Below are 18443 nucleotides of genomic sequence, written 5' to 3'. Positions count from 1 at the left end.
GCCGTTGTGTGCCCGCGTACCTCGACGTAAGACTGCAGCGGTGCGATGTGCAAGGTGTACTAGATGAAGAGGTGCTTGTACAGATCGGTGCCATGGCGGTCTCAGTGTGCGGGCCAATGGGCTTCAGTGACGGCGTTAGGGCAGCTGTCAGACGCAGGGTGGGTGTACGAAGCATTGACCTTTTCGAGGAGGCATTCTCGTACTAGTCGACACTCGCAAGTAGCGTCCGCATCATGGCAATTCCGTACCCATGGCGAATTTAGCCAAGCACGTGTACCTGCAACCAACATTCGGCATACTGTTCCGGCTCAACATGGGCGAGGCAGGAATATAGTAAGACACGTCCGTCGTACTCACTGGCTTACATCAACGCCACAGTGTCACCAGACTCGGCCGTGACCGACATGAGCGATGTTCACTGTCGGAATTTGTTTCCGCATGCGACACGATTTCCAAGCTGCTGAGTTGCCCCTTCAGTTCCTTCCGAAATTTCACCCATGGTCGCGATGTCTCAAATGGTATTTCTAGCCAAAAATGCGTGGCGACTACGACCGTTCGTCTACTTTTGCATACTAGTATAATACGGGGCGGATGATGCGTGTGTCTTACGATTAGGTCACATGGTCGCGCTGGGGCATGACCTAGTCAAGATGTGTTCTGCTCAAGGCTTGTTCTCATCGGGATCAAAATAGCTCGCATGCTCTATGTAAGTGCACACATGAACTTCGGCGCTGGTAGTCTTCCATTTCCAGCGGTATTTGTTTCCGAATAGCGGAAGGCTATCATCATCACAGTCGCGTACCAATCTTGATCTCACACTTTGTCATTCTCAGTCCTCTGCATCGAAAACCTTTCTTCCAATGTGCGTTGGACGAAAAGCTTTTACTTACTGCGTTGCGCATTTCAGCAGTCGTGTGCCTTCAAGTCTGCTCTACAGAGATCTCATCATAATCACTACATTTGCTTCCAGGTACCGCGCTCATTCAGAGAATGCTATCTTGATACTGCAGTCGTTGTGGTAGCATGTGGATCTATTGCACTTGGCTAATTGGTGAGGGTGAACGTCACTGCCTCCGACTCTGGACGCGACTTCCTCACCATCACCAGATAGTGATTTTTTACCATTGGCTCGCTTATCTGGCCCTCTGCTGGGGAACAACACGAGATGCGTCCTTCGTCACTAATCTGCAATGAATACGTTGAGATACCTGTTCTCGTGGTTTGAGTGAGTCCTCTCTCACCTGTGCTTCACCGCGGGTAAAACACTGACACCACAGAAAAAGCCCAGATATCATCTCGGCCGTCACAAGTATATCAACTCCCACGACAACAGCCGCACACGAAACCCCACAGCCCGAGAAAAACGTCCTCATCCTCCAGCCCAAGATGTCCGACAGCAACAACGCGACCGTCGGCAATGGCAACACCAACGGCCACGCCAACGGCAACAACACCCCCAAAGAAGCCACCTTCTACCACAACTCCGTCGAGCTCTTCGACCTAGGTATCACGCGCTTCGACCAAGACACCGCCGCAGTCGGCGACCGCGACTTCGCCCTCCACGCCCAAGGTCCCGTCCTCGCGCGCGCCGGTCGAGCACCCCGCGGTCTAGAAAGCCAAGTCCACGCCTGGAACACATTCCAATACACCACTGAAGAAGTCAACGAGCGTGAAGAGCTCAAGGGAGATCTGCATGGCGGACAGTTGCATCGCGAGAATAGGGCTGCTGCAGGGCAGGGTGCGGGTGGTATGAACGGCGGAGGTAGGGGAGGCTTTGGAGGAGGCTATGCGGGCAGAGGTGGAGATAGGGGCGGTCGTGGCGCGGCTAGGGGTGGTAGGGCCGGTGGTGCGGGACGTGGTGGTAGGGATGATGGGATGCTGGAGGGACTGTGTGCGGGTAGGAAGCCGGATTATGATTGCCCGCCCATGGCGAAGGGTATGGCGGAGGAGATGGATAAGAGCATGTTCTGGGACGGACCGATAGTCTAGGGGAGATGGGGATGTACTGAGTGAGTGGAATGGTGGTATGTGGGATTTCACGTGTGCCTCAGTGTCGCTGATGAGATGGGCTCTTAAGCTTCTGACCGTTACGATATCGTAGGTACCTCTACGAAATCAAGTCGGGGAATGCGATGGTCTAATCAAGACATGCTACGGCTCTCCTAGAGCCACTCCATCTGAAAACAAAGCATCAATTGCATCTACTTGTGTCGATGACACCCGCCGTCATCAGTACCAGCTTCCTATCTCTTGACTTTAGATCATTCGTCTCTGCTTCTTGTCCCTATGAGTAGTCAACATCTCTCCGGATCCTATTCTTTCTTCAGCAACCCAAATCACCTTTTCGTTCTTCCGTGTTGCTTCCACATTGCTTCCATAAACACCTCAACAGATGGGCGTACATTTACATGTCGCTATCGTTGGTGTACTGCCAACAATACACCGCCCAGGGCACTGAGATACGCAAGTTGAGAGAGCGATGCTTTGATTGCAGATAGCTCTATTGCCTGAGTCGCATGAGAGTGCGAGAGCATTGGCTCCCACAAAGAGGGCGACAGCCGGTAGGAGTATAGTTGGAAGATACATGTCGGTGAAATGAAACAGAGGTATGATGAGAGTAAGAGTGTTTGGGTACGTTTATCGGGTGTATTGTACGGTGATGAAAGAGATTCATCAGATATTATACAGAGCTGAAGCTAGGCTCTTCAAAGGACGAGTGTTCTGCATCAACGCTCAACTGGAACAAGGAACTTTCTCAGCTGACGACCGCTGATACCATAGCACATACAGCATATACCCAGATCGTCCCACAGCTTACTTGAATGTAAGATGATAGATGCGGTAACTTGCTAGTACGACTTGATTTGACATCATATTGTCTGAGTGTGGTCCCAATAACGCGCAACCAGTCTTTCGCTTTCTCCACCTCCTCCAGTCATCCAATCTCGCTCCACACTATTCCTCGTTAGCAACACCTCTCTTTAGTCTATTTGCTTCAAATTTACCTCTTTCCGCTTCTGTCATTCTTTCGCCGTTATCGGTATCCTAACATTTGCATGTCATGACCGTATTCGCCATCTCGCCCTTCTGCACGCATGTTCCAGGACAGCTAGCTCGGCATGCAGATGCTGAGACCAAGGAACCGCATTTTACGTCTGCGGGGGTAGGAGAGGCGGCTGCGGGGCCGAAGGAAAGAGTAAACAGGGCGAGGAGGATGGGTTGGAAATGCATCTCGATTTCTTTGGTCAATTTTGATGGTTGAGAGTGGTAGTTCTTCTTCCTGTGCAGATGGCTTGGGCGTTGGATATGGAAAAGTGAGTTCTTTATGGAAGTGAAACGTAAGAGATTCCTAGAGTCGGGGACTCACGTCATAGCTTTTGACTATCTGACTACACTGTCGTCTCTCGTTGTTTTGCCTACTGCCGCTCACACATCACGCCATCAGCATACTTCCATAAGCTGTAGCCCCCGGAAGCTGGGGAATTTTCTTGCTATACCCTGCTTCTAACGTCCGCTGAGGTCATCTCGCCTTCTTATTCGCATCGTCGGCATGCCACCTGACGTTTACAACATTAACGACCGATGCGCCCAAAAGATCGGAAGACTTACTATTCCCCCCTATTCGTATCATTTCATGTCCTGCTGGAAAGCCTTTTATCGACAGACACAGATCGACAACCCCGAGTTCAGAGTCGTACTGGAAGCAACGCAGCGGCCGTGCACACAGTTTGCATGGCAGTAACCGGTGAGGGCAACTTCGCCGCATGCACCACCTGCATGTATTCCGCCGCTCTGAGGTAGAGCGATAGCAGTGGCGATGGTGGGGAGCATGATGAGGAAGAGGTGTTGTAGATGCATAGTTGGTAGTGTAGATGTAAGAATGGAAAGGTTGTACTGCAAGGCAACGGGAGCTGAATGGACTGATGCAGTATTTATCTTTTAGTGTGTTCGGGTTTTGTGAGGTGGGCTATGAGGTTGATGAGGGAGGATGTTAAGATGTAGGGAGGTGAAAGGGTGAGTGATGCAAGGGATATGTTTCCATGACACACGTATGCATTAGGTTGTCGTCTGTACACACATGCAGCGACGGATTCCTTTGTCATACCAGCGGGAAACACATTCCTTCTGCTTCCAACATCTTTCAGGCTCGATTAGGAAACCTGACATTTCCATCCCTTGGCAAGTCCAACTCCCGCCACTGTCTTCCTCCTCACCGCAATCCAATTTCTTTGATTCAACCTGCATACTCATCAGACAATGTATTACTTTCATTCAGATCAGAGATTGACATACCACTTACGCACTTCCACCTCCACCTCCTCCCTGGGCCCAGGGACATTTGCACCACACATAACTGCTCTGCTGAACGCACGTTCCAGGGCACGATTGCAAACAAGTGCTCATAGGGGCGACAGCTCCACACTCCACTATGACAGCCGCGGAAGTTGTCGTAATGAGTGTCAGGGTGGTGAAAAGGAGGGTTACGATAGGGACGTGCATTTTCGCTGATTGGCCTTGATCGCGCAGGAGGCTTTCGGATGGCGGTTCAATGGGTAAGAGATAATGAGATGTCTAGAAATAAGGAAGGAAAGAAGATCTTCAAGTTGATAAAGGCTGAATGATGGGAAGCTGAAAGGGCGATCCTTACGCCGGCAGAATGTGCTGATATTGAGGCACGGGTTTTGAAAAGGCGTAGTATGCGTGTTGGAGGCGTACGACACCGCATGGCCGGGCGTTATAGTACGTAACCTCAATACTGTTGGATGGCTTCAGTAGAAAGGTTCCAGAGTGGTAGGAAGCACCGTGACGCCAAGGATAAGCTGACATATGCTGATGCGATGCCACAACAGCAGCCTGACAGGAAGGTTTCCTATTTGCAACGCTATGATCTGTGTCGTATTCTAAAAAAGGAATTCTTGAAGCTACATGAACTCGGAAGCTACCCATTTGTGTAGATTGAAGTGTGTATGCAGCAAGCACCTCTACCGGCGTTCAGGACTTCTTGAAGTGACGGTGTATCAAGCCGCACAAACTCTCCCATAACACTTGGTCCGTGCCTCTCAGCCACTCAACAACGACTTCCCGCGCCAGGTCTACAACCCGAATACGAAAGGCTAGCTCAATCTTTCGTGCAGAATCCTCCTTCATATCGACGAGTCCTTCCTTCTGTTTACGTTCATATGCGCGGCGATAGGAGCGGCTCCATACGTTTTGACTGGCTTCTCCGATACCGGTAGATGTAAGAGGATCCCAGGTCCAGGTTAGGTCAAGCGATTCGAGTTGGGTGTTGATAGCATCTTTGGCAGCCTGAGGTTCGACTGCAGGTGGCAGGGCGATGGGATAGGATGTTGGGAACGGGAGGTACTCGTTGGCCATTCGCTCTATACGCGCGTGGCTGTTTCTTGGTCTGAGGTCGCCGAAGCTCCACGCAACGATCCATCGCTTGGTGCTCGATCCAACCTCTATGGCGCCAACCGCCCAATTGGTGATGCCGTGCTTCTTCAGAAGATTGATGATAGCCTTGGCGCTGTCCATCTTGCCCAACATGCTGGTATACCACTGCACCTCGTCCTTCAAAACAAGACTCTCGTTCACCATCTTCGTGACGAAGCCTAGATCGCCACCGAGACAGACCATTTCGTTTTCTGAGCCAGTACATACGGCGTTGGGTTTCCAGCTCTTTCCTTCACCCTTCAAGCTGGACTGCATGTCGGACACGTCGGTGAAGAAGGGTGGGTTGCAGATGGTGAAGTCAAGACGGTCTACACCAAGGGCTGCCAGTGGTATCACTGGGTTCAACTCGGTGGTTTGGAGTAGCTTGGTACGTGTCATGAAGTTATTGAGCGCGAGGTTGCGAGCTGCGGAATCGAAGCTCTTCTTGTCGATATCCGTAGCGCACATTGACCAGCTTGGACGTGATCTCAGACATAACAAAGTGTATATGGCGGAAGCCCCGGTACCAATGTCCAGGCCTTGAATTTGACGACTTGGGTCGTACTTGCCGGAATAGTCTGGTGATGTCGAGTCAATCAGGCCATGCAGCCAGGCTACGTAGTTCCAGCGATTGGGAATTGGCGGGCACAGGCGATCATCTGGCACGTCTAGTTGGAGGCCAAAGTTGACTCTCAGGATAGCTTTTGATAGGACCTGGGCAGTCTCAGGGTCTTGGAAATCCAATTTTCCAGACGTTCGCTGCCATAGTTGTTTGAATTCCCTGTCGCTCTTGGTGAGGGCCTTGAAATCGACGGTGTCGTAAGGTGGTCGCTGCGCAAGATCCATCGTGTTCTCTGACGCCGACATCTACCTAGGTAGGTGATAGAGCGCAGAAAACGTAGCGTTGCTGTAATGTGATCTGTAAGATGTGGTGAGGGACGCATTCAACAGGCAAGTGCCGGGAAGATGACGCTTGGGCCAACTCATCCTGATTGGCTGACAGCACAGCAGGAGATGAGACGAGGAAGGAGCCACCGGAGCACCTTCGACTAGCTGGAAACCCAACAGATGCGCTGCCGCCTGCATTAGTATAGAAAGGAAAGCTTACAAAATCCCAAGGCAACATAAAACTTCTAGGAGGTAGTGAGAGCGTAGGAGAGTGTACAATTGATATACAAGAATTTGATAGCGTCGCCGCAACTCCCGCTCATACCTACTGTATGCTGTCTACCCAACGCCGGTTCCATATGCAATCAGATCAAGAAAGGCCCGTCGTACGCTCCGTCAGCTTCCTGCAGTCGTACTTCTTCGAGCGTCGGCACGGTTCCGGGTCTGTAGAAACCGAGGAGCATCTCCATGTCCTCCTCGGTCATGGCGCACAGGTCGTCGAGCGAGTATTGTTCGCACACCTTGGACATCCTGGATTGGCTGAGTCAGCGGGCGGCTTCAGGGTGCGATGTCGAGAACATACCATTGCATCCGCTTTGGGCCCTCCTCAATATTGGGCGCGACCTTTCGCAGCTTCCTCCGCAGCATGCCGACTCTTTGTACGGCGTTGCCGATGTTGTATGGTAGGCCAGCTGCTATCTGCCTCCTGACGATGTTGGCGAGCTTGGGGCCATTGCCGTTTGTGCTGACCATGATCTGGAGCGGCCCATCGCGGTGCACGCTGCCAAAGTAGAAGTCGCACTCGGGCGGGACGTCGGCGATGTTGGCTGCTATCCGCCTCTCCTTGCATAGCTTGTAGATCTGCGACGAGGCCTCGGGATCGTCGACGGCGGTCAGGACCATGTCGACGCCATCGAGGTCTTGGGGCTCAAACTTGCGATCGATGTAGTCGACCTGGCCCTGTTCTATCCGGTAGGCGACTTCTTCGTTGAGGCCGTCGCGCGGGGAGACGAGGGTGATTTTGGCGTCGGCATTGAGCACGTTGACGATGCGACCAGCGGCGACCTAGACTTTTGTCAACTGTCAATACTTTGCAAGGGGCCTCGGGGTGTAGACGTACCTCGCCGCCGCCGACGACCAGGACGCGCTTATTGCGGATCTGCCATGCGAGAATCAGAGAGCCGCCGCCCTGGATCTCGGGGTAGGGGCCTTTCATGGTGCGGAGAGTGTTGCGGAGATGGAGCATGCAGCGCGGAGATAGCCATGTCTCGATTCCGCGTCATTGCCAAGGCCGTGCTGTGGACGTCGGCCGGGCTGGCTGGGCTGTAGAGTTTTCTTATCGCATGCACTTCGCAATCACGCAATAATGGTTCCCTCGCTGCCACTAGCCATGTCTCCCTGGATGGTGCGACTGCGGGACGGGGACGCGTTTCCAAGATGCCGGCATGTGGTCCTGCAGCGCATCCCTAGCGGCCCTTGCAACGGCGCGCCCAAGACCCACGCCCTAGCCTACCCATGCCGGCCCATGTACCTTCACGACTCCAGCAGACACTCCCGAACATGACCTCGCGCAGGTCCCTGGGCGGCGGCCGCGTACTCGGCAGCGGGAGGAACCTGTCGCCCGCCGCTGCACCTCCGCAGCCTGCAGCCGCCCACCGCCGCAACGCGAGCCTGCTCTCGCCCTCTGAGAGCTCCGTCTCGCTCAACTCGCAGGCCTCCAACAGCCCCGCCAGCACTGCAGAGACGCGCGAGGATATCGGCAGCAAGGTCCTGGTGGGCCCGAGCGAGCATGCCGCGGCGAGTGCCTCCAGCAGACTCGTGTGCCCGATATGCAATGAGGAAATGGTGGGTTCATAGCACCTGCTGCAGCAAGAACAGTCGTCTGACGTAGCAGGTAACATTACTACAGCTGAACAGGTACCACCGCCTCGTAGCCGCCCAATATGTTAGCCCTGACCAGTGTTAGACATCTCGACGACAACCACCAGAACCTGGTCGTGGAGGAGCAGGATGAGGTCAAGAACTGGTTCGAGGCCCAGATGCACAAGGCCAAGAAGTTCCAGCCGCTCGCCGTGCTCAACCAGAAGCTGAAGGGACTCGACGTCTTCGAATCCAACGACGTTCCGACGCCACCCCAAATCTCCCACTCCGCGAGCAGTTCGACCGCCCACGTTCCCCACGAACCCGCACCCGTCCGCCGAGACCCCGAGGAGGAAGTCACGCGATCACATTGGCAGAGGCCTGGCTACCGCGATGTCTGCTCAGACCCCATGTGCGCGAGGCCCGTCACAGCATCACAAATGGCGTTAGGCGGGAGTCAGCCTGCAGTCAACTGCAGACAGTGTGGCAGGCTGTTCTGCGAGGAGCACACCATGTACCAGATGAAGCTCTCGCGGCAGGCTAAACACGACCCTGTCCGAGGCGTTTGGTGTCGCGTGTGCGAGACATGCTACAAGTCGAGAGACGGGTACAACGATCACCACGGCTTCGAGCGCGACCACTTCGACGAATTCGCCAAGATCAGACGGAAACGGGTGGATAGAGAGCGAATGGAAGTCAGCCGGCTCGAGAAGCGTCTTACCAAGTTGACGCAACTTCTCGCAAACCCGCCTCCGATAGAAGAAACGCAGACCGCAGGGAGCTGGTTCTCGCTCCCGGGTGTCAAGAACCAACGCAAGACTCTGGAGCAATCAATAATCACGTGGGAGGAAGACGCCAAAGTTCCCAACTGTCCCTTCTGTCAGCAGGAGTTCTCGACATACACATTCAGAAGATCACACTGTCGCATGTGCGGACGCGTCGTGTGCAGCGACCCCAAGACTGGCTGCTCCTCGGAAATAGGTCTCAACGTCGCTAGCACACAGACAACCGAGAAAGATGCTGCGCAGATGAGTGTTGACGTGCGCATGTGCAAAGACTGCCAACACACGTTGTTCGCTAGAGGCGACTTTGAGCGCGAGCTAGCCGACAAGCCAAAGGACCAGCGTGCATACGAGAACCTTGCGCAATTCGAACGTGGCATCCGATTACTCCTTCCACGATTCCACAAGCTCCTGCAGGCCTTGCAAGACCCAGACAAGTCACCCACGCCGCAGCAGTTGACTGACGCGACCAAGGTGCGCAAACGATTAATGGACGGCTTTGCACAGTTCGATGTAGCCGCAAAACGAATACGAGATCTCCCCACCGACTCGCCGACACAGCAGAAGCTACAAAGAGCAGTATATCAGCAAGCTTACAGCTTCTTGAGCTTACACATGCTACCGCTCAGAGCGTTACCAAAGATCCTCAAACATGCAGCCCCGCAAGGTCGAACGAATGGAGGTAGTGCTCTCGCGTCCATTAAGTACAACGACCGCTCCACTGGCAGTGTCGTAAGCAGCAGCGAGGTCTCCGCAATGGAATCAGAAGAGAAAGAACTCAAAGAGCGGTTGATCGTACTTGAGGAACAGAAGTTCATAGTGTCTGAAATGGTCGCTGATGCCACCAAACACCGAAGATTCGACGAAGTATCCAGTTTGGCGCAGAATGTGGAAGACCTGAACAAAGAGATTGACCAGATTAATGGCCAACTGGGACAACTAGACTTTGCCAGTGCTTACCAGGGTGGCATGGCTAGCCCACAACCTGGATGAACAGCTCCGAGGGAGTATCCTTCCGAACAATAACCAGTCCCGTTATAGGGCATGTTCACAATATCGATTTCTCAAAGCCCCCGCCACGGTCCGATCATCTTGACAACCGACAACGCAGGAGCCACCATGATGCACCTCACTGGGGCTAGAGTCTGTCATCGTCGCACACCAGAGATCGCGGCTAAAGCCTATACAACTGCCTACAAAGCCGCGCGTAGAGGCGCAAGCAAAGTACATGCGTAGGCAGCAGCGATGGGGTGTCTTTATACGAAAACGGTCCTTTGGGGAATTCAGGCAGGCAAGGTCGGGCCTATTGTGAGCACCACGTCTCACGCATCCATAGTAATACACGAAGTAGCATGTGAACAAGCAATTCATCACCAGTGCACTTATAACTTCACGAACAATCAACTAATATCGCGATATGGTAATCTCGATGTTGCAAATACATCGATGATGGTGTTTTAATGTTGCACCACACCCAATCACCGCACCGCGCAATCCTTCCGCTCCGTCCGCCTACACCATCTCTTGCACGCATTGTCCACCATATTTATAATTACCCTCGACGTCACGACACCTCCAACGTCACAACCACCGTCATCCCCGTCGTCATCTTCTCTAGATGCCTAATGCAGTAACTCACAAGTCCACCATGGAACACGGTGCCAACTTTTCTCTGCATTGCCCCCGGCGCCGAACGTGCGCGTCCAATGCCTCGCTGCCAACTTTCGCCAGCACTGCTTTCGGCACGTCATTGCTCGATTGGGGTGTGCGGATCCGTGCGTTTTACTGCTTCCGGGTAAATCGGAAAGGCAGGGGTTTGCATTGGGAATGGGATGGGAGCGAGCTAGGACGGATGCAGAGGGATGCGCGGGTGTAGGATCAGGGGTGGGTAACGGTGCGAATTGTTGTGGGGTGGGATTGTGGGTTGGGATCGTAGGATGCGGATAGGCGGGTAGAGTGGTGGTTTCGTTGGTGGCGGTTGGGTTGTCTGAGTGGAAACCTACGAGAAAACTGGGGAAGGGCGCCTCACCATCACGACGTTTTGGTAAGATGATATTCCAGGTGCGAGCGTGAGTGGATGCTTCCTTGGATGTTGTGGTTTGGCGATGGCGGGACGCTCTTCTATTCCTCGACCTGCATCTCCGTCTTTCGCTGATCCGTGTACCCGTTAGCGAACTCCAACATGACAGCTCGTCTCGTCATGTAACTCACCTTTTTTCCTACTAGTCATATCTCATCCTATTCACTTCCACCCATCTTTCTTATCACCAGACCTCCACCCAGCAAACTCCAAGAGATCCTTCATGACCTTTGGTTTCGTTGCAGCCGGACTTTCCTGTGCCTCTGCTAAACGCTCAGAAACGTCTTTGCCCTTCTCGAACCGTTTCTTCCTTCTAGCAAAGAAAGATTCGGATTTCAAGACCACTGGTGGAGGTATCGGTGTTGATGCCGAAGGAACAACAGCAACCGCAGAAACATTGCTTCCAGACCGTGAAAGCTGTACGTGACCCGGTACGATCGGATCAAAAGTAGGAAAAGGTTCCACATCCTCTTCCGCTGGTGTTTCTACAGCTACCCCCGAAACTCTTCGTTGTCGCCGTCCGTTCCTACTCCTCCCTCTCTCCTCTTCTTCGCTGAACTTCGCCTCCGCAGACGACGGCCTCGACTTCCTTCTCCGTATCTCGATCTCCCTAACATGGGAGCCAGGATGGACGGTAGCGTACGTGGCCTCCTCGATGGTAGCATGCGCGAGGTCGGACAAGGAGGAGAGAGACGACATGGTGGAGTAGACCGATTCATCTGGTGGGCTAAATTCATCGTCACCTGCACCCTGGGCGGTATGGTTGGGTGGTTGCTGGGTTCCCGGGGCCGTCGATGTTGAGGGTGCGCCATTAGGCGTGTCGTGCCGGGTGTGGTGGTGGGAAGAGGGATCCTGCAGACTGACTCTTGCGTACTCTCGTAGAACAGAGTCTTCGTCTGATTGCAGCTCCAAGAGGAGCTCACGGCGCGAAAGACGCGGTCGAAGCGAAGACGCGTTGCCTCCTTCAAGATGATGTCCTAGCAAAGACTGCGAGGGCGATGGAGCGGCAGAGCGACGCATACGTCTTCCCCTTTCCTGGACTGATTGTTCATCATCTTGTCGAGCGATTTCGTATCGTTTGACTGGATTATCAGCACTATTACGACCCCTTCGCTCATGCATGCCCCTTCGTCCAGATGAGGTAATTGGTGATTGCGGCGGCGTCAAGTAGGCCTCATTATGACGCTCTACAAACCCGCTTCGCCTCTCTCTACGACCCACATCATCGATTGTCCTCGTACTATCCCCCCGATCTACACCCCCAGCCAAACGAGTCGTCTCCGAAAGCCACGACTCTTCGGCTTCATACCTCTTTTCATGCGCCAGCAACAACGCATATTTCATCAGCGACGCTGCGCGCCGTGGATCCGCATTCGTCAGCGAGACCGACACGTCGCGCGTATCTACGCGAAGCTTTGAAGCCCCAGTAGCTATCCTCTTGGACTGGCTCACAGCTTTTCCATCCAACGAGGCAAGAGAGCTTTTCCGACTGGGGATCTGAGGAGCTTTCGAGAAGCCCGAAGACAGTGTCTTCTTAAGTCTGTGCTCAGATTCCGGCACGTCAACTTGAAGCCTCTCCCCTTCGATGCGTTGGCGGTCGCGGCGAGCCTGTCTATAAGCCTCTTCTATTTCCTTGTCGTTGACCACCCCCTCTGAGTGCTCCTCATTCGATGAATCGTGACGAGTGACAACCCTACTTTCGGGAATGAACCCACAGGCAAGCCACTCGTCCCTCTCCCCAAGCTTCTCATCGACTTGTAGTACTGCTTTCAGCTCTTGGAGGCAAAACCACAATACCTCTTCGTCGTCTGCGTTGTCGGACTCCTGCTTGTCTTTGTCAAACCATACTGGAAGACGGACGTCTTTGTCTACGGTCACCCATGCCGCTGTCAGCCCACTGGTGTGGATAGCCATTTCAGCGGCATCGAATGACCGCGGCTTTTGTCCCACTTTGTCGGTATGAGGATATTTGCCCGAGGCAGTGGCTTTGCTCTCGTACAATGAGATAAAGCTCGATGCGACGTTGCGCTGGAAATGGGCTTCGATGCTGGACTTGTTGAGGGCATCGTAGTTGAAGTCTCGTGATGAGCGTATTGCGTGTCGGCTTGGTCGCTCGACGAAGATGTGGAGATGGGAGGGAAGGGAGTGGCGCTTCTTGAGCAGGGCGGCTGGGTAGGAGCGGGGGTGTTCGAATGTTCTGTTCATTGTTAGTTTAATCTAATGTGCAATGTAGTTTTGCTCTAGATAAATGGATGGTTATAATATCTACAGTGTGGAAGATCGAATTTTGCTATTTTAAATATTGCGAACACCTCCGCGGTGCTCTATATCTTCGAGATGAACCGACAAAAATGCTGTGTCTTCTGCAAGGTCGAAGTTGTTGACTTACATAGACATGGTTGGTGATCGGTAATGTGGCGATGCGATGACATTCACTCGGGTTAATGCAGGAGGTTGAGATAGTGGCCTTCGAGAAGCGACGTTGCAGATTTGCCTGCATTGCACACCATCGTCGTGTTTGGTAGCGAGATGCGCTCTTTCTGGTTTGATCGGAAAGAGTGGCCATACACGACACTGTGACGTGGGATTATGGGGCTCGAAGGGGGCGACCTCGAAACATCACTTGCGACACAACAAAATTGACATCGTGATATTTGGAGCAGGAAGTATTTCGAATTCGCACAACTTGACTACGTTTAGTATTGAGAAGCGTATCAGGATGTAGCAGTCATGGTCCAGGGTAGTGGTTTACATCGACAGCTGTGAGAGATGAGCACTATAATTGCTACGTCAGTACCTGATCGAGCCCTTCAGTAGTTCAACTTACATGCACTCTTCTTCCTGGCTTGCTGGCTCTCTCGTCTCCGAATCTACAGTGTTGTCATTCGTCCACTCCAGTGCTTGTCGGTACTCATCTGCTCTGAGCTGCTGCATCCTCATGTTTTCGGTGATGGGGGAGTGCAAGGTGGTGTTCATCTCGTACGAAGCCCAGTCAATATTGCTGACCTTCTTCGAAGAGTTGACGCTAAGCCCAGCAGGGTACGAGTTGAAACCACCGCCGCTACTCACCCACACTCGAAGTAATGCGGAGCAAAAGATCTCCGCGATCTCTACTTGTTCCCGCCGGTCGATGAGATAGACAATATACTGGTGCATTTTGAAGTGTTGTTCAAACAAGCCGATGTTGTGGAGGTGGGTGGATATGTCCTCGACTAGGTTCATTATATAGTTGGATGACTTCCGTTGGCGGTGCTCTTTCAGACGATTTTCTGAGTTTTCAGAATATCCACACTCCCCAAGAGGATATCGGAAGGATGTATCGCGTAGTGATGCTGGCGTCTCCTGCCAACGTTTCTGGGTACCTTGACAGAAAAGTTCGAGGGTACCGACACGCTTCTTTGATCGACTGGAATGTGTCGTGTAGAGATACTTACGGTAACCCTTGGCAGAGTTCTGCTGGTTAATCAGCGGTCTTCCCGGGGAGATGTTGTCTATCTGCCAGAAGTGCTCGGAAGCTTTGCCTTCTGCCAGATCATCGGCTATGTAGTCGGCTATCCAATTGCAGATGACAAGCATTTGATTAGGAGTAGGCGGAATACCATTCAGGTCTGCGAATTGGTGTATGTATATGGACGGCTGCTTTGCTGCATTCTTGCAGGTGAGCTCGTATTCTCGCTTCAGATCAGGATCAGTTCGCATGCGGCGCACCAAATCGCCGTCGACTGCCGCTAGTAGGATAGGCGGTTCTGAAGCGAGTATTCGTGCGCATTCTCGTATATACTTCACACGGTCTGTTGCACTGATGGTAGTGCCATTCTTGTACTTGGGTATCTCTTCGTTGAGTACCTCAGAGATGACGGGCTCGTAGTGTTTCGAAAGGAGAAGACGCGCCTGTCTTGCTCGCCGATCATCGAGTGTCTCTGTTGCTGTCCCCATTCCGCCTTGTTCCTGGGGGACGTTGTCGTAGGTATAGTTTTGGTTTCTTGTGGTCACCATCGATGGGAATTTTGATGCTACTCGTTGAGCAGGAAAGCGTGTGCGAAACAAGGAGCGATATAAAGATTGGCGCGCGTTGAGCATCTGTCGTGAGAAATAGTTAAGGATCGGGTGTGCACCAGGAGTGGCATGTTGGTCGCTGAGTTTTGCTGTCTTTAGAGTTTCACGTCTTGACATTGAAGTTGTCATAGCTCCAAGTGCACCTTCCATGCGTCGTGTCAGTACCGAAGGACGGCATTTCCGACTTGCAGAGTTGATGATGCTTTGGAAAGGGCGAAGTTGCATATTGAAGCTGGAAACACTATCGAGATGAAATTAGTTGCACACGAATAGAATCCATAGTTACCACTAGAGTATTTGTATGTCAATCTTGGATATCATGTTGCCGGATTCGCGTCCAAGCTCTGAATCTGCTTTGTGTTGTTTCCAAGGTCTGGTTTCGCAGTGCATTCCATGTCTCGACAAAGCGAGGCTGTGGCGTAACTGTCGTCATATAATTTCGAGACAACCACGATACTTTGATCACGCCCTTGGAATCCTCAAGCGTTAGGTGGCTTAGAGTCCGGGTGTGAGAGTCGTGTTGTGAAGGGATCAGGTCCCGACGCACGCCAATTGAAGCGTTTAGAGTCGCTGACAGCCATATGAATTGGAGGGTTGATTGAATCGCACGCGATCACGACCCAGGGGTGGGTGGCACAGCGTGTGATGTGGATGAGGGCGACAGGTGGGAAAGTTGAGGTGCCGTGTAGGTGTGGCGTCAGGGGTGTGGCTGGTGTAGCGCGTTTGAGTCAATGCCCCTCCAAAGTTATTGAGAGAGCCCCTCCCGCAGCACACGAGCTCCGCAACATCGACACTTTTCTGGTAAGTAACGAACTCGACGCGTCTTCTTTCTGCTGTAAAGTCACGCGTACATCCCGCACAACGCACCTTCGACAACACGTGTACTGACGTCGCGCAGACATGGCGGAACCTACAGCTCCCGCCCCACCGGCCGCCGAGGAGGAGAAGGGCCCTTCGAAGCGTGCGCTCGAGAAGGCCGCGAAGAAAGCAGCAGCAAAGGCCAAGAAGGCCGAGCATGCCCTCCGACCCAAAGAGCAGGCCAAGCCCAGCACAAAGAGCGAGCCGACGAGCATCTTCTCTGAAGGCTGGCTGAAGCGCATCTACGAAGAGAAGCCCGTGTCAGAAGTCAGAACCCGATTCCCTCCCGAACCAAACGGCTTCCTCCACATCGGTCACGCCAAGGCCATCGCCGTCGACTTTGGCTTCGCAAAGCATCACAATGGCAAGTGCTACCTGCGATACGACGACACCAACCCGGAGAAGGAGGACGAGATCTACTTCACTGCCATCCTGGATATCGTCAAGTGGCTAGGCTTCGAGCCGTGGAAGATCACATACAGCAGCGACAACTTTGACAAGCTGTACGAGCTTGCAGAGCAGCTTATCAAGAAGGACGGCGCCTATGTGTGCCACTGCTCACGTAAGTCTGCATAGCTATCGTCATATGCGCAGTACTAACTCTGGCGCAGGCGAAGAGATCAACAACCAGCGCGGAGGACCCGACAACAGAGGCAAACGCTATGGCTGCGCACACCGCACGCGGCCGATCGAAGAGTCCCTCACGGAATTCCGGGCGATGCGCGATGGCAAATACCAGGCTGGAGAGGCTTTCTTGCGCATGAAGCAGAAGTTGACGGACCCGGATGAGGGCAACCCGCAGATGTGGGATCTGCCCGCCTACCGCGTTGTCAAAGAGAACCACCACCACCGAACTGGCGACAAGTGGAGAATCTACCCTACCTACGACTTCACCCACTGCATTTGCGATGCTCTCGAGGGAATCAGCCATTCGTTGTGTACAGTCGAGTTCCGCCAGTCGCGTATCTCGTACGACTGGCTGCTGGAGCAGTTGGACATGAAAGTGCCCAAGTCGGAGGAGAAGGGACCAATGCAGCGAGAGTAAGTGACGGTTCCCACCTAGACTCACCCATGCTAATATCCCGTAGGTTCGGACGCCTAAGCGTTGGCGGCACGATCCTCTCGAAGCGACGCATCCTCCAGCTCGTCGAAGGCACAACTGTCGAAAAGAAGAACGCGGATGGCACAGTCGAGACCAAAAAGATACCTGGTGTAGTACGAGGGTGGGACGACCCCCGACTCTTCACCATGGTTGCGCTGCGCCGTCGCGGCATCCCAGCCAAGGCCATGCTCAACTTCGTGGACGAGCTCGGCGTCACGGATTCGCTTTCCGAAATTGAGCCGCCACGCTTCGAAGCTTCGATCCGCAAACATCTCGAGCGAACCGTACCGCGTCAGATGATGGTGCTCGACCCCATCAAAGTAGTCATCGAAGACTTTGCGACCGAAGACGAACAAGAGATCACAGTACCGTACGATCCAAAGGGCACCATATCTGGTGAGCGCAAGGTGAAGATTGGTAGTGCCGTTTACATCGATCGCAGCGACTTCAGAGAGGAGGACAGCGCCGATTACTTCCGTCTGGCGCCAAACAAGGCCGTGGGTCTATACAACGTCCCCTTCGCGATCCGTGCGACATCTTTCTCCAAGGACGAGAACGGCAACGTGTCTGAGATCAAGGCTGTCAAGGTGCCTGGTACCGAGAAGCCGAAAGCCTACGTTCAATGGGTGGACGCTGCAACAGCCGTTCCCGTCACAGCACGTCTGTACAATTCGCTCTTCAAGACCGAGTCACCCAACACACTGGACTGGAAGACGGGCGGCTGGGCTGATGATCTCAACCCCAACTCCGAAATCATTCACGACAAAGCGGTCATCGAGCGGGGTATCAAGGATCTCATCAGCGAGACTTCACTCGATCTGAGCGGATCGTCGGATGCTCTTGTGCGCTTTCAGGCGCTGCGCACTGCTTACTTCTGTGTCGATATTGACTCCACAGAGGATAAGATTGTGCTCAACCAGATCGTCAGTCTGAGAGAGGATAAGAGCAAATAGATATGGAAATGAGTCTCGGGTAGGCTGTTGGCGTTGAAGGTGTGGCATTCAACTCGGGGTTGTAGAGGTGTTGTGTATGTAGAGTAGAGATATCCCCGAAATGCAGCAGCCATCATTTCCGAGGCGCTGTAGGGCTGCATGAATCATTCGCCCATGCGCGTCGCTACCAGAATACGAGTTTTGGCCCCCCGCGCTTCCCTCTCAGCCGCTTTACACATCGGCGGAAAGCCCGACGCTTATCGCATACGAGGCGCGCGTCGTGTGTTGCTGTTGTCCAATGGCACAGTACCTCGCATGTTGACCCCGCTGCCGTAATCAGCATAGGTCTTATATAAACCAGCCAAGATGACTTCCCATACACTCGATACCACTTACGCGAGCTTATCTCCGGGCATAGGTCGCTGCTTCGGCCGATGAGGTGGCTTATGGTT

The 18443-nt window shown here is 53.3% G+C and overlaps 6 protein-coding genes across 6 annotated transcripts; 3 read left to right on the top strand and 3 right to left on the bottom strand.

The window, feature by feature from the left end:
- Positions 1-1190: 1190 nt before the first annotated feature.
- On the top strand, positions 1191-1989 carry J4E84_002566 (uncharacterized protein; the record flags this gene model as incomplete). Its single annotated transcript, XM_049385188.1, has 2 exons — positions 1191-1225; positions 1278-1989. 2 exons carry the CDS (start codon positions 1191-1193, stop codon positions 1987-1989), a joined length of 747 nt encoding a protein of 248 aa, XP_049247211.1.
- A 3003-nt stretch (positions 1990-4992) lies between these two features.
- J4E84_002565 (uncharacterized protein) lies at positions 4993-6279 on the bottom strand (the record flags this gene model as incomplete). Its single annotated transcript, XM_049385187.1, has 1 exon — positions 4993-6279. One exon carries the CDS (start codon positions 6277-6279, stop codon positions 4993-4995), a length of 1287 nt encoding a protein of 428 aa, XP_049247210.1.
- A 407-nt stretch (positions 6280-6686) lies between these two features.
- Positions 6687-7537, bottom strand: J4E84_002564 (uncharacterized protein; the record flags this gene model as incomplete). The annotated part of the gene is made up of 3 exons (XM_049385186.1): positions 6687-6852; positions 6905-7386; positions 7442-7537. The coding sequence occupies 3 exons, from the start codon at positions 7535-7537 to the stop codon at positions 6687-6689; spliced, it is 744 nt and encodes a 247-aa protein (XP_049247209.1).
- A 344-nt stretch (positions 7538-7881) lies between these two features.
- Positions 7882-9956, top strand: J4E84_002563 (uncharacterized protein; the record flags this gene model as incomplete). The annotated part of the gene is made up of 3 exons (XM_049385185.1): positions 7882-8166; positions 8216-8238; positions 8288-9956. The coding sequence occupies 3 exons, from the start codon at positions 7882-7884 to the stop codon at positions 9954-9956; spliced, it is 1977 nt and encodes a 658-aa protein (XP_049247208.1).
- A 1249-nt stretch (positions 9957-11205) lies between these two features.
- Positions 11206-15039, bottom strand: J4E84_002562 (uncharacterized protein; the record flags this gene model as incomplete). The annotated part of the gene is made up of 3 exons (XM_049385184.1): positions 11206-13240; positions 13871-14312; positions 14478-15039. 3 exons carry the CDS (start codon positions 15037-15039, stop codon positions 11206-11208), a joined length of 3039 nt encoding a protein of 1012 aa, XP_049247207.1.
- A 960-nt stretch (positions 15040-15999) lies between these two features.
- Positions 16000-18012, top strand: J4E84_002561 (uncharacterized protein; the record flags this gene model as incomplete). Its single annotated transcript, XM_049385183.1, has 3 exons — positions 16000-16519; positions 16569-16998; positions 17046-18012. The coding sequence occupies 3 exons, from the start codon at positions 16000-16002 to the stop codon at positions 18010-18012; spliced, it is 1917 nt and encodes a 638-aa protein (XP_049247206.1).
- Positions 18013-18443: the final 431 nt, after the last annotated feature.

This window comes from Alternaria hordeiaustralica (genome assembly GCF_023758085.1).
Source record: "Alternaria hordeiaustralica strain BMP 2776 chromosome Unknown scaffold_3, whole genome shotgun sequence".
Classification (NCBI taxonomy): Eukaryota; Fungi; Ascomycota; class Dothideomycetes; order Pleosporales; family Pleosporaceae; genus Alternaria; species Alternaria hordeiaustralica.
Note: the sequence above shows the minus strand (reverse complement) of the source record. Positions and strands in the feature narration are given on the sequence as shown.